The sequence below is a fragment of the Rhipicephalus microplus genome, chromosome 4 (genome assembly GCF_043290135.1).
Source record: "Rhipicephalus microplus isolate Deutch F79 chromosome 4, USDA_Rmic, whole genome shotgun sequence".
Taxonomy (NCBI): Eukaryota; Metazoa; Arthropoda; class Arachnida; order Ixodida; family Ixodidae; genus Rhipicephalus; species Rhipicephalus microplus.
In genome coordinates this window covers 48,603,748-48,629,968 of record NC_134703.1, presented here as the reverse complement: position 1 = coordinate 48,629,968, position 26,221 = coordinate 48,603,748, and the positions used below count along the sequence as shown (strand labels likewise).

Genomic DNA, 26,221 nt, shown 5'->3' with positions numbered 1-26,221 from the left:
AAGCCACACCATTTCGAAACGCCGCCAAATACACACAAAAAAAAACTGCTTCAAAACAAGCCCTAGATAGTGGTGAACGACTACCTGCTACGCATGTGGTTCGCGCAGCAAGTTCAAACAAATTTTGCTTCTTGCGAGGCATTTTGCGGCTCCTGTAGCATCTAGACAATGAGCTTTAACCCAATTACCGGGTGTAGTTGGCTGTGAAATTTCGAGGGCAGCTGCCTTGAAGTACAAACATGCCCAAAATGTGTTTCTCCCAATACTGCCTTTCTTACTACAGTCGAAACCTGCAATAACGAAATCGCCGAGGAAACCGCAAAATTTCGTTTTCGTGAGAATTTCGTTGCCGCGAGTATGAGACATAAAAGCAGTGATACGGCCAGCAGAATAAAAATTTATTACCAGAAGTTGGTCAACTTACTTTGCCGACCCTTGCCATGCAACAACTTCAAAGCTCTCCCTTCGCACGGGAAAAAGTGGTCCATTGCTACGTCGTCGTCATGTGCGCCAAAGAAGGAGCGAAGGGTGTCCAGCGCATCCAAGACAACCCGCGGGTTATTTTGGATGTGCTAGTGCGTCGTTCCTGCCCGCAGTCTCGCTGTCCGCGAAGTTAGGGCTAAAGCCAACTCCGATGACGCGCTGAACTCGTAGACCGCGCGCTCGCTTGTAGTTATCTTATTGTCCATTCGGTGCGGCTAGTTGGTATGGCATGACGATAGTTATAGCGCGAGAACAAAACGACGACACACACGTGTCTTTCGTGTCCGTCTTGTCTCTATGTCGCCGTTTTGTTCTCGCGCTATAACTATCGTCACGTGGCTTACAGTTCGTTGCTTGCGACAAAGCACGTTGCTACGAGTGCGCTAGCGCGTCGCTCCTGCCCGCAGTCTCGCTGTCGGTGGAGTGAGGGCTAAAGACGACTCCGATGACGCGACGCGCTCGTAGTAACCTGATCGCGCATCCGCCTACTGCTCCTAACTAAAGCGTAATTATATGTTAAGGGGAGATGCTCCTCGAAAAATTTTTTCTTCAAATATTAGTGACAGCTCAATGAAACTTTCACTGTTTATAGAGTTTGAGCTGCTCTGTTCAAATATGCTTTCATTTTCTTGATAGCTCATTTATTTAATTTTTGTAGACAATGCATTTGTAAAAACAATGCATTTTTGTGCAAGCTTAGGCAACAATAGTAAGCACAAGAAAGCTCTAAAAAATAGCAAATGTTCCTCTTAATGAATTGAGGTATTCAATAAAGCAAAGAAACATTGTGTAACATGTGTTCTGGCCTAGAAAAAAATTCTAATGCCGAGTTTCAGTTTCACCATGCTCAAAGAACAAGCTTTTGAAAATATCTAGCTGATCATGCTTTGGAGACCTCTGAAAATGGCTTATTTGAATTCAGGACATGTTAAACATTAAGCATGCCAAGTTTCGTTGCAATCCGACTTCATAAAGCGTACCAATTTTAGTGCACAAACTATAAAAATGCCAAAAAACAAGGAACTGAGAAAAACGGGTTTGAAAGTTGAAAAACATGTTTAATTCTATACTCTTCAACCGATCTGCACGAAATTCACATAGAATGTCACCAAGGCTTTCTGGGAAAGATTTCACAGTTTTAGAAGGATCCAGCGCCATATGTTGGGCCCTCACAGTCCCTGCGAGCTGCCTCGTCCAGGCGGGATTTTTTCGCGGCACTGCGGCGATGGGCCCTTGCTTCAGCTGTGACCTTTGCCGTCATGCTGGAAATGCGCCTCTTGTTGGCATCCTTGCCTAAAGAAAGCGATTCCTTCGACGGGAGAACTCCAAGTTCCTGAAGCACCTCTTCAAACCCAGAGTGCCCTCGGTTGAACCAAAGGACAGCGATTGCCGTCGCTGTTTCAACCACGGTTCTTGTGGCAAATTTTGTTTTTGGGCATAACAGCCATATTTTGCTGTTGAGCGATTCAGCTGCGTTCTGTGTCTGTCCTTTCACGCAACGCTGAAGCAGCTTTTCTTCGGTCAGCCTTTTGTAGACTGGCAGCATTGCCTTGCCTTGGGAAGGTGTGAGGATGGGAGTGTGGGGTGGTGCTGGCTCACCCAGTGCTTGTGCTCGCTTGTGCTTGCACCAAGACGTGTCACCGTCTGGGCAAAACTTGTGACTGCTGGCACCATCTCTGGAGCAAGAGTGGAAGTAGGATGCCCAGACAGCACAATACATGTTGCGAACACTGCCTCTGTTACTAGTGATTGCGACTTGAAAATAGCACTGCAGCTTGTGAATTGTTGCGTCCTTCAGCTTCTGCCCTCTTGGCATCTTCAATTTTCGGAGAGCTGTTCCAAGTCTTTTGGCGACATGATTAGTGCAGTCCTCCTTTAGCACAGGAACACCTTCATAGAGATTCAGTTCTGACACAGCAGTATATGCTTTGCTGTCCCCATCAGAAAGGAACGTTGTGAACTGCAAAGGTGTGCTGTAGGAGTCCGTTCTTTTCCATATACGTACTGCAGCCTCGGTTTCCATTGCATGTGCTGAACAAGTTGTGTTTTTTTCACACACGGGTGTGTGAAATGCTTGCCAAACTTCTTCTTCTCTATCCTCCAGTGCCTTGTGCCTGCTGCAGCTGAGGCAATAGTTGGACAACACCTCAAAGTCTAAACACAGCCCTGTGGCAAGGGCAATGGCCGTACCCACACCATTATGGCTTTTGTGGCCTCTTTCTTGCCATGTTCCGTCGAACATAACGGCTACATCTGACGATCCGCTGTCGTCGGCAGTCAGCTGTCTTGCTCGTGCGAGGTTTTCAGCGACGGCTTTCATGGCGGCTGCGTGCACTTTTTTGGCAATGGCCGTGAATGTCTTATGATGCACTGGTTTCGTAACGCCAAGGATCACGCAAAACCGCGCAAGCTGATTGTGTCCGACGCCTATCGCACGCGCTGCGACCACTGACTTTACATTCACGGCGAAGCTGTCCCGTGCGCTGCCGCTGGCGGATGTATCCTCCCTTTCACTGCATGAGGCAGACACGCGGCTTGACGTGTACGTTGATGAAACGACAGTTGTAGCACATGCGTCATTTCGGCAATAAAGTTCTAAAAGCAATGCCAGTCCTTTTCGTTTATCTGCCAATTCTCGAACAGACAACTCGCACCGTCTGCAGTTGGGGCATACTGCGCCGCTGACGAGGTTCTGCATCAAGTCCATCTCGCAAATAAATGCGCTGCCGCTCTCACCTTGATGCTCGCTTTCGTCGTTGAACATCTTCATTTTTCTCTCTGAAGCACTGACGAAATCATCGACGCTATGGATAAAGGTCGGAGAATCCAAATCGAGTGCTTCGTCGTTGCCGGGGCTAGGCCTAGCAGCAGACGAACCCCCCGTTGCCGGAGCTCTCCGCTTGCGTTTGGTGCGCCTTCTTTTGAACTGGTGCCTCGTCATAAACTTACGTGAACGAAAGTCGCGTTTTTCGCCAGAATCCATCGGCACCATGGCAGAGAAAAAGTAACTCGGGCGGTTGTTTATGCCGTCTCGTCTCGGCAAAAGCAGGAGAACGAAGAAAGAGCGCTCGCGCACGGATGCGTGCCGGAATGCTCGCAACCAATGGCAGCGCTCCAATCAAGCCACGTGACTAGAAAGGCCCACACACCACGCTGGAATGCAGTGGGAAAATGCTTTTTTTGTTGTATTTTCAACGAGAATGCCACGCTGCCGAAGTGGGTTTTTGGAAGTGCGGGTTAGGCCTACATGCCCGCGAAATTTCTAGAGGCGGCGATGCGACAGAGCGAAGTGCCGCGCGCGAAAATTGGGTAATTTCACACTTTCGCGAGCTACCGCGAGTGCTTTAATTGTATTTTTCGATAGCTTCTAGTTGATTCTCAGCTTTTATTTTTCAATATATTAAGGAGAAGGCTTGGAGGAATACAAAACAAAACACAAAATTGACTTTTTCGAAAAAAATTGCCGTTTTTCGACCCGCATCTCCCCTTAAGTGATTATCGAGCCGTGAACACGTCACAAAGTAGCAATTTTCGAGAGCCATGTCTTCGCGACGCACAAGGAGCAGACGACGATCTCCCGAAGTGAGCATTAGGCCAATGGGGAGGTGAGCTGAGGCAACATGGCGGCCACAGCCAATCAAAGGCCTCGAAACGACCTTCAAACATTTGCTTTTTGTGCACTTGTTTTTAAAGGGAGGAGCCAGCTGAGGCGGGAAAGTTAAACACGGAGAAATGCTCTTTGTAATGCTTCTCTACATGAACATTTGAAACATCAAAGAAAAAGCTTTTGCATAAGCAATATGCTGCAGGTGCATTTAATTGAAACATTGGCCATTTGTCTGCCTGCCAAGACTTGCGATTTGTGGGCGTGTGAATAGTGATTTTGGCTGCATAATTTCAAATCGAATTTGAATAATATATAACAGGTTATAAAGAAAAATAGGCATACTTGTCATGGCCTAATAACCTGCACAATGTTTCTTTTTTTTAATTGAAAGGGCCTGTGCAAAAGCAACATTTTTTGGTTCAAAGAAAGTGAAAACAACTTTGAAAAGTTGAAGGATTTCATTTTCGGTAGAATTCAAGTGATAACCTGTAAATTGTGTTACGTTTGAAAATTTACTATACTTAAAGCATATTAGGCAGTATATATTCAAACCATGATATAATAAACTTGGATATAACGACTTACCAGTTACAATAATAACAAAGTAAGTGAGCAATAGCTTTGCCATAGATGGTGTTACAAATAATCGTTCATAATGAATTTTTAAATATAAGGAAGTATTTTAGAAGCAGGTGTGGTTAGAGTGTGCAAGCTTTTAAACTTAACAAATGATGAATCGATTTGAAGGTAATATTTTATTTATCCTTGAAGTAGGGCTTTGTGGCAGTGTGAATTTTTCCTGTACAGGTGTTTTCAGGGCTTAGTGCTTCGCTGCAGTGAAACATGCAGTTACATGTTTACTATGTACTCGCGGACAATTTTTCATGAAGGGAAGGCTATGGAACTAAACTGGGCATGTGCCACCGCTGAAAAATATTGTCCCACAGCTGGGTTCATATTTTCCGCGTGAAAATCGTAAAAAAAGGGCAGTACTTTACTTTCTTCGGGACGTTGTTTATAAGGAGACTGAGCACACACCTTTGACATATGCATAATTCTTTTACTTCACGCAGTGTCCTTCCGCATTTTTGAACTTGTGAAAATGGTGTCGTCTTTTGGGTGAGCGCCCCTTGCCATACCGCTGTTTCGACGACTCGCCAAGGGAACTTGATGAATTTCATTCACAAATGACTGCCTAAGCAGACGCAGTAAATTGAATGCAGTGTTTTATTCAAACATGGCTGTCATTCGAAGTGCGAGCCGAACCGGACTACTTGGTGGGCGAGTACATGTGCAGTAGCTCTGCCCCCGTGAGTTCCTGTTCATTGCCAAAAAGAGTTGTCCGCGAATATAATATACACTTTTTCTTGTATTCACAAATGTTCCTCAACTTGAAATTAAACTTCGAGGTATCCTTGAGGTCGAGTTTCGAGTCTAGGAGCTGTTGTGATATAGATAGACCACCTTTGCACGAGTTTACACCTATTCATTCATTTTGATTACTTGGAAATTTTCAATAATTTAAGTTCAAGTCAAAGTGAATTAGAATACTGCAATATGTGTTCAAATATTTGAAGCATTCAAATATTTGCTCAAGCATATCGATTTGTCTTGAACTTTTAGCAAACCTCCCCATTGTGGGGATGTGGCCACAGATCTCCCTATGAACAAGCCTATCCCCTCTATGAAGAAAAAAAAAAAAAAAGGCATGGGCTTCATAAGCTACTGATCTTGCCTGCTGAATGCTTTTTAACCACTTTTGCCACACTGTACCTGTCCTTGTGGGAAAGCAGATAACTAAGATTTAGAAAAGGCTTTCAGTACCAACTGTCCTGGGACACTGCTCATTTTGTTCCTTAATTACTCATGGGTGCACTTGCAGTACAATTACGTGAGTACTAGTATTATTACTGACATCTAAAAATGATTACCCGGAATCATTCAGAGCTGTGTAGGATGTTTTGCTGCCCTGAGAAACAGTAAACAAAAACGGACATACCCATGCCAGTTTCCTTCTTTTGTCACCCCCACTCGCCCCTGCTTCTCAAATCTCCCAAATTTCAAGGTTCGCAGGTCAACAATAGCGTTTGCAGCGTCTGTCGAATCATTTGACAGTAACTGCAAAAGCTGACGCAGAAAAAATTGCTCCGAAACCTATTTGTCTGTGCATGAGCCACCTATTTTGGAGGAGCTATTCTCGGTGCATTGAGGCTTTATTATGCATGATCCACTTGCACCGGGGAAGCTGTTCTCTTATACCATCTAATGGACACGCCCGTTTTAGTGGAGTTCATTCAGTTTACTTGAGGAAGTATCATTGCGCTCTTGGCCACGTCGGTGAACTGCACCTGCATAGCACTTTCCCAGGGTTTTGCGTTGTCTTGTGTTAGAAGCACGCAGTATGCTTGCACTTTACCACGTGTGCTGCCGGGCAGATGCCGCATTTACTCGCGCAATGAACGCACTTGCATAATAAACACACGCTCGACTTCAGTCATCAAAATTTGGATTTTTTTCTTCCCCCGCGTAATAAACGCACTGACTACATTAATATGCTGCAGTCCCGCTAACGGACACCCGTTGGATCTCTTCTGTTTTTTATTATTTTGCCGACCCCCGGCCACCTCGGCTCACTCTCTCCCGCCCCACCCCCTTCGCTCGTTGCGCATGCCGTATTATTTTTCTTTCTATCTGTGCGCGGAACGTCCCCTGTTTTATCTGTGCACCACAGCGAGGTTCACGAAGGGCGCAAGTGTAGATATCCCAGCTGATAAGCAGGCAGGGAGTGAAGGTCACGAAGCTGCCCGCGCCAACTTACGACCGCTTTCTGCGAATACGAAAAAGACCAATCATGCGCATGCGATTTTTGAGCGACGATGACAGGATTCGTTGTTGCAAAGGGTCATTCATCGCTATTACATTGCAGGTTTCTGGAACACCAGAAAAAATAACTTGTCGTCCAGAAAAGATCGTGACGATTTTCGCAACTTGGTAGGACCCCCGATTCTCACTTCGCTTGTTATTTTCTCGTAGAGGAACTTCTTATGTAGAAGCAAGGCGGCAGCCCTGTTTTATCGTTAATCTAGTTATCGACGGTTTGTTGTGATGCTTCTGGGGTAGCTTGCTGCAATGCTGGTTACTTGCTACAATGTTAACGGCGTCGTCAGGGTCATCGTGCAAGGTTGCCACGAAGTTGGCAAAGTGCGTCGTAGCGCATGCTTTTGGGCGCCCCTTGAGATCGCAACAGATATTGCAGTTATACAATTGCAGGAAAAGCCGCAAAACGCTTTTATAGCATGCGCGGGCGACCCGGGGACAGCTTGCAGAAGATAGTGCCATCAACCACCGAAGATGAGTAAAGTGCAACAAAGAAGCTGTTTCCAAACAGTGTATGCTTATGTCAATTGGAAAAGCTAAGAAACCTGACTTTTTTTGCATTACCGCATTTTTTTTTTTGCTTTTTCCAAAAAAATTTTCATAAAATTTACCCTACTAATAAACACCCCTCAAACTTTGCTCCAATTTAAAAAAAAAAAGTGCGTTTATTACGCGAGTAAATGCGGTAGTTGAAGATGCTTATCATCATAATCATAGTCCAAGCCTACCTGCGAGTTGCTCAAAAAACTGTCAACCTCAAGAATTTATGAGCCTAGATTTGAATATATGCAGTGCTTGAAGTTTGCGCGTGAGAATGTGGGACATGGTGCATTCTCCAATAATAACTTTTGTTCCCTCCCCCAAGCTCTCTCCTTCCTTGCAATATGTCCCCTAACCTCACCTCCCTGGCTGATAGAAAAACTGTGTTTGTTATGCTGGCACTCTGGATGGAGGTCGGCTAACTCGTGAGCACAGGAGCCCTACCCGACTGTGTTTATTGTACTCATTTCTGCCTTGTATATAACCCAATGCTTAGCTTTCCTTGTAGACGCAGTACTAACTTTTTCCTTTCCTGCTTCATTTTCCTTTTCCTTACCCTGGACTCCTCACCTTGTCCTATCTCTCCCGTTACGGCTCGCTACTACCCGCGCTTTGCTCTCCTGACGCTGCTCCTGCTGCCACTGCTGCTGCTGCTGCTGCCATCATTGCTGCACCTTGGTTGCCCATGCTGCCTCCTTCGCTCTTCCCCGGTCCTTTTATCCTCCGCTCTATGTGCTGAGCGGGGCGGGGAAACTTATGGCATCGCAATTTCCCCGTTGCTACTGTGTGCCATATTCTGCGTGATTGTGGTGATTGGTGGCGATAGAAAAGGAGACGTCCTTCCCCCCACAACCAGAGCCGTGTTCCGTTTGCGGTGCCCGACAAGGTTCCCTGGCACCAGCTGGGTGAGGTGCTCAGCATGAAGTTTAAGTCTGCGACGGGGAGGGGCCTGTCTGAGGACAACCTGCGGTACCTTGCTGGAAAGATCTTCCGCGGTGAGTACGCACGGTCATGTTCCTTTGATTTGATTGTGTCAAACTACAATTTCAGTTGGCCAGTTTCTCAGCTTGTCGTTGCAGGGTGTTTTATTGAAATACAGTTGCACTCCTTTATAAGAGGCACTTATGTAACAGACAAATAGTATCAGTAGCTCTTTATAAACGGGTTCAACCTTACCCATTTGGCTGTAGTCGTTACCCCCTTAGTCGTCTCTTTGGTCGGTTTCAACATAGTTATAGCAGCAGCACGTGTTTCCACCCAAGAATTTCTACCGACAAAAGCTCGGTGAAGCTCGATTACTTCATTGTTACTTTCTAACATCGAAGCAGAAATGTTGTGTTATCAATGCAGTGGGTGCATTGATACCTGCTGGGCTGACAATTTAATTTACCTGGCACAGAGTACTGTGTGCCATTGGTGCATGGACAAAAATGATGTGCCCTGTTGATGTTGACAAGTGTGGTGCTAGTCAAGTGAAAGCGGTTTCATTCATGGAAGTTCACAACCAAGAATATCTTCACAGTATGGTCATCATTACATTGTGTCCTCGAGCGTGTCATTTTAGCAAAGTAAATATTGTAGACTTAACGATCCCTACAGGCTGGAGAAACACTAAAGCAAAACATATAAGATGTGTTTATATTGCTGCATCAATATGATTAATATTAACAATATGATTTCTCCCAGCTTTGGAAAACTGAACAGAGATATTAACCCGCAAATCACTTAGGGGGGGGGGGGGGACACGGGTTTTAAAAGCCGAAAAATCGTGAAATTTCTTTTTTTGAAGATGAAAGTTATTATTTCCATCCAATATTCTACCATTTTGCCAAGTTCTATGCAGTTCGAAACAATATCTTAGCCGTAATATTGATTTTCAGCACCAGTGGCAGCTAAGTACGAGCCAAGGATTTGGTACATAAAGCGCTTTTTCTGTGACACGGGATTGCCTTCATACTTGTCTGACAGCCGCGGATCATATATCGATTGAAATCAGTCTCTCATCTTGATTTTCGCGCTGTTTCCGGCTTCGAGCATGTGTTGGCTGTGAAGATAACCCGCTTCAAAAAGAAGTCTCAACACGTGCAGTAATTTGCCAGTCGCTGCACGTGACCCGCAGCGGGCCACGCCATTGGCTTGACTGGCGTCGTCTGCATCACTCCGCGGTAACTGTGCGCACACCCTAAGCGTTAATGTGTTTTCGCATGCGAACAACGATGTCGACGCCGTCACCGAAGTTCGCTAAAAAGTACAAATTCAGAATGAAAAGGAAGAGAAAGACTCCGTACAACTTCCAGAAACGCGCTGCTGTGCCACCACAAGTTCCTGACCATGCGGAGAACGACACGCTAGCCGAGTCGAGCGGCACCAATGTGGACGTGCTAGGCCTAATCCCCCCAAGCGCTCTTGACAACAGCCGCGGCTCTTCGTCGTCGTTTCGGCATGAGACTGCAATGTTGCAGCCAGAAGATTTATGGCATATAGACAGTAAAGCTCAAGAAAAACTTTAAGTACTTGCTTCAACTCCTTCTACTGCCTGAAAATCTGACCTTTTGACGCTGCTACACAAGCTAGCAACGATCTCACTACTAGCTTTTTCATTGCTAGTTGCGACTTGATGAATGCGCTGCTGGCGTCTACCAGTTGCAAGTGTACAATATGTGGTGGTAACCTCACGGTGCAAAAAGGTGAGCGGGATTTTGGCCTTGCTGCGAAGTTTGTTGCTAAATGCGTGCACAATCTGCAGCGATGGTGTAGAGGGATGAAGCTCGTCGCGCGTGAGCGGCAATGCAAAGCTCAGACCCTTTGTCATAAACATCCTTGAGGAGCGTGCAATGCAGAGCACCAGAAACGGGCAACAGCAATGAATGACATTTTGGTGGCGATGAACATTTTGGAGAGAGAAATGCACAATAAAATGTGGCAGGGACACTTGAAAACGAAGCTCATCCCCACGGCAACCGAAGGGGCAGGAAAGTTGATGTGAACACGTGTGCAGTTAGTATGCAATTTGTACCGTGACCTAAAGATAAACAGCCCGAACAAAATCGATATATCGTACGACGGCACATGAATGACATGCGCCCACTCGTCTCGTATCGGCGTCGGCACGGTAATTGAGCTTTACACAGATCTGTGCTCGGTTATGTAGTGCTCAGCAATTTCTGTGCTGGGTGGCACGAGTACCAAAAGAAGATGTCCCTGCCTACCAGGCTTCGAAGGAGGGACACACATGCCAGAAGGACACTGACAAAAAAAGCTGGGGAGATGGAGCTGAAAGCGGCACTGATTCTTTTCCAAAGATCTCTGCAGAAGCATAAGCTGCGGTACATGACCTTGTTGTCGGATAGTGACGTCCGCGCTTACCTTGCTCTTGAAGATGAAAAAGTGTGTGGATACATACCTGTAGACAAGGAAGATTGTATTAACCACATACCCAAGAGAATGGGCACAGCACTGCGAAATCTAGTTTCCAAGCAGAAGTCCTTTGGTACAGAGAGTCTCGAAGGGAAAGGAAAACTGACTGGTGGGCTTATCACCAAGCACAGCAGCTTTTGTGGCTAGGCCTTGAAATTGTACAAAGGTGATGCCAAGGCCATGCATAAGGCAGTCATGGCCACAAGCTACCACATCACCTCAAACAATGTCACTTCAAACCACGCTCTCTGTCCAGAGGGCCCAGATTCATGGTGCCGCCAGAACGCGGCAAAGGCCAAAAATGAGCCGGCTACAAAACACCGCCACAATCTCTCACCCCATGTATGTGGGGCGCTTCTTCCAGTCTATAGGCTGATGAGTCAATTCTTCGGCGATGCCTAAGAGGGAAGACCCAAAATAGCGAGTGTCTCCACTGAATGATTCGGGAAGTGGCGCCGAAGGAGCAACATGAATCATTGTTTGCTGTACAAGCTGCTGTGACAGAGGCTGTAATGAAGTTCAGTTCTGGATATGAAAGCGCTTCTACAGCCATACTTCAAGGACTACAGCTAAACCTTGGCCAACAGTTTACCAAGCGCATAAGTGAAAAAGACCGCCACCCTGCTGAAGCATGCGCACACAAGCGTGCTTCTGCTGAAAACTTGCAGCGTGTGTTAAGAAAACACTGAAGTGCTCTAAACAGACTATGTTTCTGGAGGCTACTGATGCCATACCATTTGTGAATATTGTAAATAATTTGTGATGTTCTGTATTAAATATGAGGCTATTTTGTTCTTTGACGTTTTCTTAATCTCGGTTTTGGTGTATTTAAAGCTTGTCAAAGCGATATATTGGTCTAGAGGGCACATTGAGCCACAATTCTTGTGTTAGCATGTAGCTACATATGTCTGCTACGCAAATGTAGGAACAGATTTTTCAATCTAGCCTTTGCAAATTTTTATTCTTCGTACTAACTGGATCACATGGAAGAGATATCTGGAGATTGAACTTTAAATTGCGGCCATGAAACCACCTTTACAGTGTGTTACATGCGAATTAATATGCACCTATTCGTTCATTTCAAATAATTAGAAAATTTCTTATATATAAATTTGATTAAAAGCGAATTTGAATGCTGCATTATTCGTTCGAATATTCGATACCATCGAATATTCGCACAAGCCTACTGAATCGCACAAGCCTACTGCTTGCTATTCACTGGGTGAAAGGAGTGTGCTCGGGTGTAGGTAGAATTTCTTTCGAGCCATGCGATAGAAGGGTGACCACGTTCAACATGAAACATTGATGTTTCTTCATGTTAGCTTCAAAACTTATTGCTGACTTACATGCTTCTGCAACAATGATACCAATGTCTTTTTTTGCTAAGCTATTTGTTACAGGTAAGTTGATAAAGGTTTTGTGGTTTATTATGATTACCATAAGCATACCAATACATATACAGTACGCTGTCGTTAAACAGAGCCTGAAGGGACCAGAGAAGTGTGTTTGTAAAAAATTTTCTTTTTAACAGTTATGACAGTATTACGAAGTTGAAGGAAGTTGGTAGTGATACGGATTGCTTTGGTCTAGATGTATGCGCATGACAAAGGTGTGGGTATTTCGAGCAGTTGGCTGAGTGAGTCTCTATGAACAAATGTGTATTTCATTTCGACATTGAAAGTGTGAATGCTTGAGTTTAATTGAAGCTTCGTATGCACATCAGGCCAACCGATTAAGGACGGCAACAACACGCTTGTCAGCTGGTCTCAATTCTGCAAGGAGCCGTTACCAGAACGGAACTTCACTTTCTGGGAATGGTTTTACGCCATCATGAAAGTCACCCGCGAGCACCTACGAGCATTGTGGAATGACAGGTACGTGCGACTTCGTTAGCTTTAGTGTTTGTCGGCGCATGCCGAAGCAGTGGGAACAAAACCTAAGTTTCTGGCACATGTTTACTGAAAACTTATCTGTTACGATGGTACGTAACCACTCTGTAAATGTGCTGTCAGTCTGAAGAGTATGGAAGGAAGCCTTCACTACTACATCCAGCAGATTCAGGAAAATGACCATTGTCATTTAGATATGGCAACAAAACTCTTTGATGTGTAGTATTCACTGACTTTGCTGCTTACATTGTTCATGCCCTTTAAAAATTCTAATTTGCATTCTATGCTTGTGAAAACGGCACATTTGTGTCTTCTCGCATTATCAGACTAATTCCTGTTTTAGAGAGCTTGCAAATTCGTTCGTGTGCAATTGCCATACGGCACGTTTGTGATTGTAGTTAGCGAAGATGTGAATGATGTAAAAAATGACTGGCAGTGTTTGCTACAATCTTGCCTCGTGTATCCGTGAAGACATTGCAAGTGCGGTGAAGGCATTTTAATTAGCACTTTGTGTAGGAAGCATAGCTTCATCGGAGCGGCTGCATTTCCGATGGAGGCAGAAATGTCAGGCCCGTGTGCTCAGATTTGAGTGCACGTTAAAGAACTCCAGGTGGTCAAAATTTCGGGAGCCCTCCACTACGGCGTCTCACATAATCATATGGTGGTTTTGGGACGTTAAACCCCACAAATCAATCAAATCAATCAATTAGCTTCATCGGAGCATATGTCAATGCCACAATGGCTGCCGACTCTCATAGCGGGTAAGTCTCATCACAGAATTGCTTTACAGCAAGTGCAAGCGAATCGAAATTTCGCCTTTGCTATGAAAACTTGTCTTATAACACAACAAACCACATATTGTGTACGAGAGGTGCAGGACCTGTCGCTCCCATCTGTATGGGGCGTCTGTATGGGGTAGAGAGCTTCTGGTTTATCGATACAAAGAGAGACTGGTTTATTGATACAAACAGAGCGCTAGCCTACACTATTGCCAGGCATTGCTCTTTATGGTGCACAGTGTTGTCCTGTCGACTATCTTTAAGGGCACAAACCTTCCTCATTGGAAGACGCAGCACTGTTTCGTCCAATTCATTCCGTCTGTTAAGGCATCAATTTTTTTTTCAGACAAGTTGCATTTTCAGTGAGTAGCAAATAAGAAAATTATTAAGTATATGCATTTCCTGGGCTTTGTCCACATATCAAATGCTTGTTGCATAGAGAGGCTGAATCAATTTTAATTATGTTGTGTCGTAGCATGAAAGAAATATAAAGTTGGGATTTAAAAGCCCGACCTTTGTGAATTTTGTTCTGAAAAGGTTGTATTTGGTTGTTTCAAGTTGTTTTGCAGAGCTTTACACTCTCTCCTTTTTTTCTTTGTATTTTCTTTGGCTTTCCATCTCCTGGTAGTGTGGTGTGGGGCTTCGTTGGCCGCCGCGAGGCAGATGAAATGCTTCGACAAGGCTGCAATGGGACATTCCTGCTGCGTTTCAGCGACTCTGAGCTGGGCGGCGTCACCATTGCATGGCTCCATGAGGATCCTCAGCAAGGTATGCACGACATGCAGCGTAGTTAGCATCTGCACCTGTGGTTTTCTGGATTTTGCATATTAATTTTAAGGAGAAAGGGTAATTTTACTTTAGAATAAGCACACTTGTTCAAACCGCTCTACGACTGTGTATTGAGTTGACACACCGGTGTGTCTTTGTTAGAGGCTGCTTGCAGGCACTTGGGTATGTGCGGAAATCTGATCGCTGAGCTAAACATTTGCAGAGGAAGCATGGGATGCATCCGGCAAGAACGACAACCCAAGAGCTACTTGCCTACTGTGCAGCTGATGCTGAACGGCACCACTGGTGTCTGTAACAAACCTTCTGTTGAAGCCCCCCTTACTTGTCTCAGGCGAACGATGCACCATCTAAAAAAAAATGGGTTCATTGATATTTCAACTTTCCTGCTTGTCTTTATAGTTGTCTCAGGCGAACGACGCACCATCTAAAAAAAGTGGGTTCATTGGTATTTCAACTTTCCTGCTTGTCTGTTATGCCGTTGACTACTAGAGTAAATCAGTGCTGGGCTTGCTGGAGCAGTTGTGCTTGTTCGCTAGATTAATTATACAGGTCTGTTTTCACTTGCCTGGCATGCACTCGTCCGAATCGAAGACTTTTGCAGCGCGATGAAATGTTATAGCTTATACGCCTAGCCATATTAAGGGGGGGCGCGGCAAGTAAAGTGCCGATTTTGGTCAAAATATGCGATTTTCTGATTTATTTTTTTTCGTAATCTTCAGACCTTCAACTTCCTTGTTCTAAAATATTACAGCGAAACGTGCGCTACAAATCTCGCAAATAGTGTTTTTGCCGAGGCTAGTCGCCGAAAAGTGCGAAAAAAAAGCCCCTGAAACGGTGTTGTTCACGCCGCACAAACGCGCCAAGTTGTTGACCGTGGGCCGCCATTTTGGTAGCTTTGGAAAGAGGAGAAAGCCGGCTTCCCGATGGTCGCGGTCTCGTATTTCGCCGAGTGAAAATAAAAGCGCGAGGAGCAAGTAAAAAAACGAAAACGAAGAACGGCAATTGGCTGCGCGGGTCACGTGGTAGCAGGCGCGACCTCTTACTGGTCAAAGCTGCGCCGCGCACCTTGGCAACCTTGGAAGCGCGAGCGCATCTGCGGCCGCCGTGTCGAGAATCATCCGGCGTGCGCTTCGTTTTTTGCCAGTTTGCTGTTTTTGTGATAGTTCGCGTGCTTTTTTTTACCAAGCTTTGTTTACATCGGTGGTCTCTTCTGAGTGCTTGCTCATACTGCGGTGCTATGTTGCCGCAAAAAAAGTTCCGGAGCGTCCACAAGTACGGCAAGCGTCGGAAAGCTTGGAACAAAGGGCAGACGACTGCGGCTGCCGTCCCAGTCGCAGTTCCGGACGGAGCATGCTCTTCAAGCGTCACGGAGCCTCTACTCAGACCCTTCGCTGATTGTTGTGAGGCCGAGAGTGTGGAAGGTGCCACATCGTCGTATGTCAGACCGCCGGATGCCGTCGACCGTGATGGACGCTCTCGCGAACCCGATTGCGGTGGCACCGCGTCGGCAGCCGTTGCAACTCCGGGCGTGCGCGCGTCGAACATTCTATCGCGAGTTTCGGCCCAGATTCCGAGCAGTGAAGAAATCGCGCAGCGGGCGCAGACAAGGCGGGATGTTTTGGATGCCGTAGCATCGAAGTCCGCTTCAAAGCGGAAGCTCGAGCTTCTGAACGAAGGCTGCGACGAAAATGACGGCGGTAAGGACTCCACATTCTTCATTGTAAATAAGAAGATGCTGAACGGTCTGCTTTCGTCAGTAAAGTGCAACAAGTGCGACGAAGGGTCGATACGCCTCGAGACTACGCACTGCCTTGGACTCGCGGCGAGGATGGAACTTTTTTGTGACAATTGTGGCAGAGTGAACAGTGCGTGGTCGTCCCCGAGGTGCTCCGGGCAACAAAAAACGAACCCCTTTGAGGTAAACGTGCGTGCTTTGAGGGCTGTGCAGTCAGTTGGCAGAAAACAATCTGCCATAAATGACATTTTTTCTGCGATGGACATTTCGCATCGAGCACTGCACCACAAGTCCTACCAGAGACTGCAAAGGAAGTACAGCCACCCTGCCACCACATCAGCTGCCACCCGCATTGAAGCAGAAAGTGCACAGAAGGTGCATGACATTTACAAGGACCTAGGAGGAGTGCCAGGCAACATTGACGTCATTTACGACGGCACGTGGATGACGAGGGGGCACAGAAGTCATATTGGCGTGGGCTGTGTAATCGAGCTGTACACAGGCTTGGTCTTGGACCACTGTGTCCTGTCCAACTACTGCCAAGGCTGTGCTGTTGGCCCCAAGCCTGGTGACGACAACTATGAGGAGTGGCTTGAGAAACACAAGCCACAGTGCCAAAAGAACACCGATGCTAATGCAGGCCAAATGGAAGTAGAAGCAGCTAGGATCATGTTTGAAAGATCGTTTACCAAGTACAAGCTTCGATACATCAATGTGCTCTGCGACGGTGACAGCCGTACGTACCTTGCCCTCACGCAAGACAAGGTGTATGGCTACATGGTGATTAAGAAACAGGAGTGTGTGAACCATGTGAAAAAAAGAATGGGCACTTCCTTGCGCAACCTTCTTGATGAGCACAAATCCAAAGGCCGAGGACTGAGCATGGGTGGCAAAGGCCGGCTGACGCAGGGCCTGATAAAGAAGTTGACGAATTATTATGGCTGGGCCATTAAGAGCCACCCCAACGATGTTCCTGGCATGGAGAGGGCCATCATGGCCACTTATTACCATGTAACATCCACAGACCAGGATCCACACCACAACCTGTGTCCAAGTGGGACTGACTCCTGGTGCCCGCACAATCAGGCATTGGCCAAGGGAGAGCCGCTGCCGCCTCACAAACATAAACTGCCCCCTCACGTGCGAGTGGCACTGCTGCCAATCTACAAGCGCCTCTCGAACAAAAAGCTCCTTGAAAGGTGTGCGCAGGGAAAAACCCAGAACGCTGTGGAGAGTATGAACAGCCTCATTTGGTCACTCCAGTCCAAGAGCCAGTTCGCCTCCCTTCGAAGTGTGGAAAGTGCAGTTGCAGATGCAGTCTGCCGTTTCAATGGTGGCTGCAAGAGTGCGCTGCAAGAGATCACTGCTCAACTGGGCTTCAATCCAGGAGACTGCTCTTTGCGGCGAGCAGCCGAAAAGGATGCCAAAAGGGTAAAGAGGGCTCAAAAGGCGCATTGTTCCACGACAAAGAAGCGCAAAACTGGGTTGCGCTCTACAGAGGCCAAGGCCACAGCATCTCAGGATTACTGCCCAGGAGGATTCTGAGTGTTTTAGGCATGTTGTGAACTTCCAAACAAGAGTGAACTTTCAAAGTCAGTTTTCTCAACTCTTGATTTTCGCCTATGTGCCTTCGCTAGAACATCTGTCATTTTCTAACAAAGACTGATAGAGTCGTTCTGTTTTTTGCACTAGGCTCAGGAGGCCTTTAGCAGTGCAATAAAGCTTTATCTCTCTTCTTACTCATCATTTAAAATTTTTAGAACACATTTTATAATTACTGCGATGTGTGCGCAAAACAACATCCATGTTTTGGAAATTTTATTTATGGTTACAAGAACTAGAAAAATCAACTAATAGCTTCTTTGCACAAGTTGATGCTTTGGGAACATAATAATATGGAAAAATAATTTCATTTAGCAATAATTATCTCTTTAAGTGTGAATAGCATTAATTAGTATAATTATGCTTGTAACTCAAAAAGTACAAGAGGTATTTGAAAACGGTTTTCATATTTGGAATCCTCACAATCATCCACATACACACACCAAATTTCATCACAAACAGTACATTAATAAAAAAATTAGTTTTACTTGCCACGTCCCCCCTTAAAAGCTCTCTATACTTAAAAAGCTCGTGGCATGGTTTTGTTAGCACTTTCCAATGAAGTGCACATCATTTGGCTGCTGTTGCGATTTGCATTATTGCCATACATGTATCACCTGCTATCTAACTGCTATAAAAAAACGAAAAAAAAAAAGCTGTCAAGAACAGGGTTTCGTTATGATTGACCAACGTTGCGGAAAACTTTTCTGCTAGCCCCGCTAGACTGGTACTCATATTGGAGTATTCTAGTGTAAATCTGTACTTGACGTGTGTTGCTTAGTTTAGTCTATGCCAGAAGGGGCAGAAAGCTGTAAATACAAGAGATTGTAGAGTGGTAGTATGGTGATAAAAGTGTGTTTCACATTCGAGCCTCTTTTTTTTTTTTTTTTGTCTTCATGTAGACTCAAAAGAAGTGATAATGATCCAGCCGTTCACAAGTCGAGACTTCACAATCCGAAGCCTGGCAGATCGGGTGAGCGATCTCCAGCAGCTCACCTTCATGTACCCCGACATACCCAAGGATCAGGCGTTTGGGAAGTACTACACTCCTGTTACAGGTAGGTTGATCAGGATAGTTCATGAACTCTCATACAAATATCTATGATGGCAGAAAGTTGCTCTGGGTGGCAGTGCATTCGTGTTGCATAGCAAGCCACGTGTGCAGACACAGACGAGTAGGAGAAAATTCACAATACAAATGTTGTTTTTGTCTTTTGGAAAAAAAAGAAAGTCTTCCTTCGAAGACAGTTTTCAACTGCAACAGCATTGCTGTTGTCCTTGAGGTTGTATTACATTGAAGCACTAACCTCAGCACACTTTTTTTTTTCTCTTCCTCAGACACTCAGTCTGCCACCAGCAATGGCTATGTGAAGCCAGTCCTTGTCACTCAGATACCAGGGTGAGTAGTTAATAATGTGGCTCATGTGTTCTCCCTCCCTTAATTATCACAGTGGTTTGGCAGCATTACCACAGGATCAAGTTCTGGTTAATTTTCTAATGCTGTTATTTCAATTGAGTTCTTTGCCATGGAATCTGAAATGCTGTCAGCTAGACATGTACATGTTAATAAGCAGCAGGGGGCTTTCACGCTGAAGAGATTCAGTGTACAGTAATCAAGGATGGTTATTGGCATTCTTTTGTCTTGTGTTGGAGGTTGGGAATTCTAGTGGATGCATAATATTTTTAGCTATTAAAAATATTCTACGTCGTTCGTGGCCACTTGTGTTGGAGATGTTTATGTCCTGAGAGTGAGGATCTCGCAAATGATTTTTAGTGTTCATCTCTGGGTGTTTCTGCCCCGTGGCCAAGACAGTCTTGTATTTTTTTATGTATACAGTTAAATGCTTATAACGAACCTGCATATAATGAATTCCACGATATCACGAAGTTTTTCGATTCCCTACCGTTACACCATATAAGCACACGTATTTGCAACCTCTATGTAACATTGTAACAGTGGGAGACGTCCTTGATATAACAAATTTTGCCACGGAAAATCTGGAAATTTTGCCCCTGATTTTGTTATTTTCGCACAAGCATGCATCTTCTGCGGTTGCCACGTTGCCAATAACGTGTAAAGTGGCGGTGATTCCCAGGCGAGAGCGAGCACTCGTTGTTGCGCTCGGGTATACGTGAGACGGGCAGGCGGGTCTGCCCCACCGAGACTGCGTTGCGGCTGTTGTTGCCGCAATACAGGTGACAGACACTTTGTGTTGTTACACATTTAGCTAACGTCACGTATGTGGGGCCGCGCTTCATATATAGAGCACTTTACCGAATCGTTTTCTGTGGTATTCGTGTCGTCTCTTCGTTTTAGACGCCGTGCACTCATGCAAGATTTCACTGCACCCAAACAACGTCTCGCTTTGCTTTTTTTTTTGTGTGTGTGTGAACAACCTAGTCGTTACTACTGAGGAGATGTCAGATTAGGCACTGATGGAAACTCTCCAAGACCACTCTAACAACGACGTATCTTTGGAGGTCAACTCGTCACGCACTTTGCAGTCTTGCGCCGCGAGACCTTAGCGTTCGCGATTAGCCGATTAGCCCTGGCAGCATGACGGCACAATGAATACAATGCACACTCTGCCCTACTAACTTGCCCTACTAACTGAAAAGAAGTGCTCTTTTCACACAGTCCCTTCGTGCTGAAGGCACACTGATTCTCGCCGAGATAGCATGTGCACCAGTGATCGCTACCGCACCCTTAAAATCAAAGTTCACTGCTGCTAATCGAGTGACAATCCCACCCCCCTGAATTTTGTCGTGCTTGCTAAAAACGGATCGTTTTCGTCTTGTTTGAGCATTCAACGGCAGTTTTAACATGCAAGGGGGGATGTTATCCTGTGCGCCCTCCAGGCAGTAGAGACGGGCAGGCTCATTTGGTTTATGCTCCAGCAGCACTGAAATATCAGTTATAACGAAGTAAATTAAAATAGTGTTGAATATATACAGTTGAAAATAACCTGTATAGCAAATTTTTGGGCATAACAAACTCATTCCCTTGTAAGATGCAATTTAGTTGTAATGAGGTTCGAGTGTAATTTTTGCTTAAATCTTGTGTGTCAACACGTGGGGACCATATGGGGTGCCTAAAGAAAACAGTGCTTTAGACTAGTCATGCCTGGCTATTTCAGGAAAATACTTATTAACAAAATAAAATAAATGTGGGATGAATATTGCAATGTGCAGGATGCGGGCCGCATCTTTGAGACACCTGCTCTATAGTCGGCCCTACTTAAATAAGAGAGAGAGAGGAGAATTTGCACACTGTGGAGTGCAGTGAAAGCTATGGGTGTTGTACCAGCTGCTGTGAACATGCTGCTGTTTCCGGGAAGTTGAGCTAGCCATGAACATTGCGTTATTTGATGGAAACTAAGACTAGAATTTGCAATGACTAAGCTCTCGTTTCTGAAAAAAATCATGATTAGTTTATGTTTGCTCTGTAGCTTTCACTGTACTGCATGGGAGCAGTGGGAGAATGTACTATAATCGACGAGGTAAGGAAGGTGAGGACTTTCATTCTGGACCATACAGAGGAAAGCAGAAGGACGCACGATGTATGAGATATTGCACAGCGGTCTTGCATGACTGAATGCTGGTTCTCATAACTCGCTCCTTGCTGTTTTACAATGTTTCTCACTGAGTCTCGTTCCCTCACTCAATCTTGTTTGTGGTGGCGGTGTGTTTCTGCAGTCTGTTTTCGAAGGGGTCTTTGCATGGAAGTCACTTCATACCCGTGCCCCAAATTCTTGACCTTTTTTTTTTCCGAAGCGAACTGCAGTGAAGTTTTTACACAAGCATGTGCCTCCCAAATAGTTTGAAATTCGTGTTCTTTTTTTTAATACCAAAACAATCAAAAAATTGCGAGAGAGAGATAGATAGAAAAGATAACACTTCCATCAGCCGAATGTGGTGGTTCACCTTGAACAAGCAGCTTAAAGGTTGGAAACTGCTTTCTTTGAACTTTAAAATAAAAAGAAAGGGAAAAAACCTCTGGAGGCAACATGTTGAGACATGTGCTGTGTATATTGATTACTTAGACCATTATTAGCCATGATTGTTTATTTTGTATAGAGCTCTAGTGCTGATTAATTACTAGGACAAAGATAATTTTGCTGTGGTTGGTCTTCAATTGTGTGGCTTCAAGCCAATGGTCTTTTGCATTTTTTTTTCCAAACCCACTAGCGTTAGCCTGTTGTTCTGTAAAATGTCCTTCTTTCTCTGCTTCTTTTTTCTTTCTATAGATTTTGTATATTTCTTGTCTGAGGCCATGCATGTAAGTCCTCCTTCGAAAAGGTTATTCCTCGGGCGCACCAAACAGAAAGCTTGCATAGTAACACATGCAGTACAAGTAGCAGCACCTGCACGCAGCCCCCCTTTGTTTGTGACACACGTTAGGCGATTGTAGCCAAGTAACTTGCGACATTGTTGCATAGTGTGTGTAAAACTTCTATCTGTAGCAGCCACGAGGGGCCAATGTGATAAGTGAAGCAATTGTGTGTTACATTTCTGAAGCAAAAGCTGCTCCCTTTTGCTATGTCCAGGTTCACCGTTTAATACATCTTAATTTTTTGCTTACTACCTCTTGTGAATGCCATACTAGTCATGTAGCCAACGTAATAAGAACTTATCAGCCTCTGAGCTTATGAATCTCTCACTTTTCAATTTCACAACCAAGATGAGTAGAAATGGGCAGTATTATGGTTCATGTATTTCTCTTTACTCTCTAATATGGCTTTCATGCTTGGAATAAAAACTCATTATAACTATAGACTAACTGTAATTCATTGTAATGTAAGTTCCGAGTGCATGCCGGGAGCATGTTTCTGCACTGATGCACCTTCTGCTCGATAATTTGTGTGTTTTGTTTGTCCTTCTGGAGACACACTTCACGTGCATGAGGAAGCTTGTGTGTGATTTAAAAGCCTTTAAACAGAACTGTGAGGCTTCTTACAAATATATCGGCCTTTTGGCACAGCACTTTGAGTTAAAATTTGGCGATGCAAACCTGTGAAGAAAAGTTTGCTCTGGAAAGTGCATAAGATGGACGAAAGTTGGCAAAAATATTTAAAAACAAAAAAATTATGAACTACCCATTTGAGCCACCCACTTATCTTTCATGAATCCTGGCATCATTTGTGCACTTCTAGCAGTACGAGAACCTTTTATCAAACTTTTATAACAAAACTTCAATGATGCTATTCTTCCTACTTCTTGCCTAGTCCTAGGGAAGGATCATAGAAACCGCTTATGGACATGTGATACATTGTGTTCGCACCAAGTTTCCACATAATACATTATGGCTTTGCCAGAGATTCTTATCTGTAATGACCACTGCGTGATCGTTGTTAAAGTATGGGCTCTCTTGTTTGCAGGAAAGCATGCATGTATTCGGCAATGCATCGACAAATTTGAGTTTGTGTCCTAGAACGATCTCATCAGAAACTACTCTTTGCAGCACGATAGTACGTGCTAACAGGTTACAGTGATTCTAGCACTCCTATAAGAATGTTGCTGTCCATAGGTGCCAATATGTCTGACACTAGTTATGCGTCATGAAAGTAAAGATAACCCGAAAAGTAATCATTTGACTCTACGTCACTTATTTTGGCCATCTTTTAAAGCTGAACCATGCAGTGTCCCTGTTTTATTAGTTATAAACATGTTCACATAGGTTTATTGCATATATGTGCTTTTTTTTTGTGATCCTGCAGAAATATTAGAATGGTTTTTACTGAACCTTTATCAGTGATGTGGACTAACATGTTTGAGGCAAGGCGATGCTAGGTCCACTCTCAGCAAAGACTGTAGGTTCGCATTACAAAACGTGTTTCATGCTCTGTTTGTACACTGTTGTCCTTTATGAAAGGGAACATGCGAGCTCGTGGCCTGCGCGCTGCAGTGGCTGCCTGTAGCTCCATCGATCGACAGCTCAGGAAAACACGATTGCTTTTGGCGTAATTTATTGGCAGACGAGTCGTGGCAGGTAGACAAGCGCTGCTAGATCATGCTCTCTCTCTCCTCCTCTAATGGGCAATGCCTATAGCTTGCATTGTGCTCGTGCACCACACTTGGTTTGTTGCCAGCAGACAACGTGCTGCAGCGCTTGTCTACTGGCCGTGACTCGTTATCTTGTCTGCCAATGGAATGCACCAAAAGCGCGTGTGTTTTCCTTAGTTGTCGGTTGATGGAGCTGGGGGCCGCTCTCGCAGAGCGCAGGCCACGAGCTTGCATGTCCCCTTTTATAAAGGACGACTGTGTACATGCTGTGCATTAGTGTTGTTAGGCAATGAATTTATAGCTTCATCTTTCAGAAACAGCATTCCCTGCTTGGTACTTTGTTGTGCCTGCTAAGATAACTTTGGATTCGTCTGCAAAAATAACAATTGTAATGATTGCTATAGAGCATGTGGGTATGCATTGCCTAAGGAAGGCTAAATGCTAATTCATAATCACGGTGGTAATAACCTTAGCCTTGCAAAACCATACATCCACATGTGTCATTCGAAAATGCGTGCATTTCGAAATGCGAGAGGTCTTTTCCATTTTGCTCTCTGGCAGGTTGTCGGGGATGTTGAACCTCGTTGACAGCAACCCATCGACGCCTCAGTCCTATTTCCACTCACACTCGCCGGACGCTGGAGCGAGCATCTACCACGACGGTTCCTCCCTTGACCAGGCCATGCAGTAAGTGTGTACTTGCTGCCTGCCTACCGGTCTGTGTCACTTTCCCTTTCCCCCCTCCTATCCTCTGCCGTTTATCCCTTGCCTTCCCTGCCTCTTGCACATCCGGGAGCCGTAGGGCTCCCTCATGTCACGCAAACCGTTCCTGGCATCACCGCCCCGCTTACCCTCCCTGCCTTCCTTCCTCCTTTCCTCCAAAAGTGAGAAGAAGGTGGATCCGACGATGCTGTGGCCTTCGAGGAGTTGGACCGGCAATCCTCTGTCCTCCTCTTAAAGGCGGCGTCATCTGGCTTGCCTCCTGGACTGCGTAAAGTGTGTGCAAAGGGAGAAGGATTTGGTTTCGGAGCGCGCAACCTGCTTGGCTTTTCCTGGAAGCCATCGAAGGGGAATTTTGTGAGAAAGAAACCAAAAGAGGACAGTGTGTCGAGCGCTACTTGCCTGTCGAGCAGCCAACGTACCCATGCATTCATTTCTTCTCTTTTTTCATCTGCTAATGACGTGGGTGTGTGCAGGGTGTCGCTGTAATATCTCTTGCGAGACCCCCGATCCCTTGTTTTCTGTTTAAATAGTTCTCTTATTATATTTGGAAGTACTGCAGTGCGTGCTGTTACAAGTGCTCCAATATATCGCTTGTAATCATATTTTCTTTTATCTCATTATTTAGTATGTGTTTTGTCATTTTTAACCTCATTTCTAACTCGTTTCTAAGCAGCTGTTTTTTCTTTTATATTAGCTCATTTTTTCGCAGAGACATTGCGCAAACTGTGCATATTTTGCACTCTTAAAGAATATACATTTACTTCCCTCAACTTTTTAGTGAATTTTCTGTACATTGTGCCTGTACGATAATATTGGTGCTTCTTCATTGCCCCCCCCCCCCCCCCCCCATTCCCATTCCCGTTTTGTGATTGTAAGCTGTCCCTTTGTGGTAATCAATACTTGCTAGCTAGTGAGGCTGCGTAATTGCTGCAGTGTTCTTCACCTTTGTGCGTGAAGGAGAAAATTATCTTTGAACAACAACTAGCTGTTGACATTGAATGAAGGGACGTTAAACCCCACATATCAATCAGACATTGAATGAAGGGGGTTACCCTCAGTGCTGAAGCAGGCCTTTTTCATTGACACAGTCCCTGAACATTTTTCAAAACTGATGAAATTATCTGAAGACTGCCAAAAGTTAAAGAGAATGGAGTACCAAAAAATTGAGAGGTTTTTAAATGTCAAAATGTGATTAGGAAGGATTCACCTTTATCTACAAGGAGAAGTTATTGCATATTGAAAGAGTGTTTGTGTAGGCTGTTCAGAGATTCATGATTAGGAAAAGTAATCACAAAAAAATGGTACACCTAAAGAGACAACACGAAGTACGTATTACATTTTTTTCTCATTGAAATGCTGCCACTGCTGACTGGAATCTAACATGATAAAGCAAAACACCAAAGATTAGAGTTATCAGGAACTCTACGTATGAGAAAGCAAGTTACCCGTTGAAAACATTTTTGGGGCTTGTTGGCTAAATCTGCTTATTAGCGTGTTAGTAGGGCAATTAAGTTTCTTCTCCTAAGTTCTGCTGAATGAAAAAGTTTCTCACTATTTCACTGGCAAACTGCTGGAGATGCACAGGAATCTACATGTACCTCGCGTGTTAACATTTGACGTTATATGACGTCTCCTGGTTCATCGGATAAGCTGGGCACTTAATTGTTGTACTTTGCTAATTTTTCAGCAAGTCAAAATGTAACACTTTCTGTAATTTTCTAATCCTGATAACCCAGACAAAAAGCAAGTTTGGTCATTATGAATTCTTGGCAGTCTC

The 26,221-nt window shown here is 44.8% G+C and overlaps 2 protein-coding genes across 5 annotated transcripts in view; one reads left to right on the top strand and one right to left on the bottom strand.

The window, feature by feature from the left end:
- Positions 1-26,221, top strand: part of Stat92E (Signal transducer and transcription activator Stat92E) — a 146,888-nt gene that overhangs the window by 106,200 nt on the left and 14,467 nt on the right. For 2 of the 4 annotated variants that reach the window (XM_075892711.1, XM_075892710.1), the window contains exons 13-18: positions 8,334-8,502; positions 12,648-12,798; positions 14,221-14,360; positions 18,621-18,776; positions 19,057-19,117; positions 24,283-24,408. In XM_075892711.1, coding sequence (XP_075748826.1) covers positions 8,334-8,502; positions 12,648-12,798; positions 14,221-14,360; positions 18,621-18,776; positions 19,057-19,117; positions 24,283-24,408 — 803 coding nt within the window. Of the gene's footprint in view, positions 1-8,333; positions 8,503-12,647; positions 12,799-14,220; positions 14,361-18,620; positions 18,777-19,056; positions 19,118-24,282; positions 24,409-24,606; positions 25,222-26,221 lie in introns of those variants that run through there. The other 2 variants (XM_075892713.1, XM_075892712.1) reach the window with 2 other exon arrangements.
- Positions 1,622-2,506, bottom strand: LOC142814262 (uncharacterized). The gene has a single exon (XM_075892717.1). It carries the CDS (start codon positions 2,504-2,506, stop codon positions 1,622-1,624), a length of 885 nt encoding a protein of 294 aa, XP_075748832.1.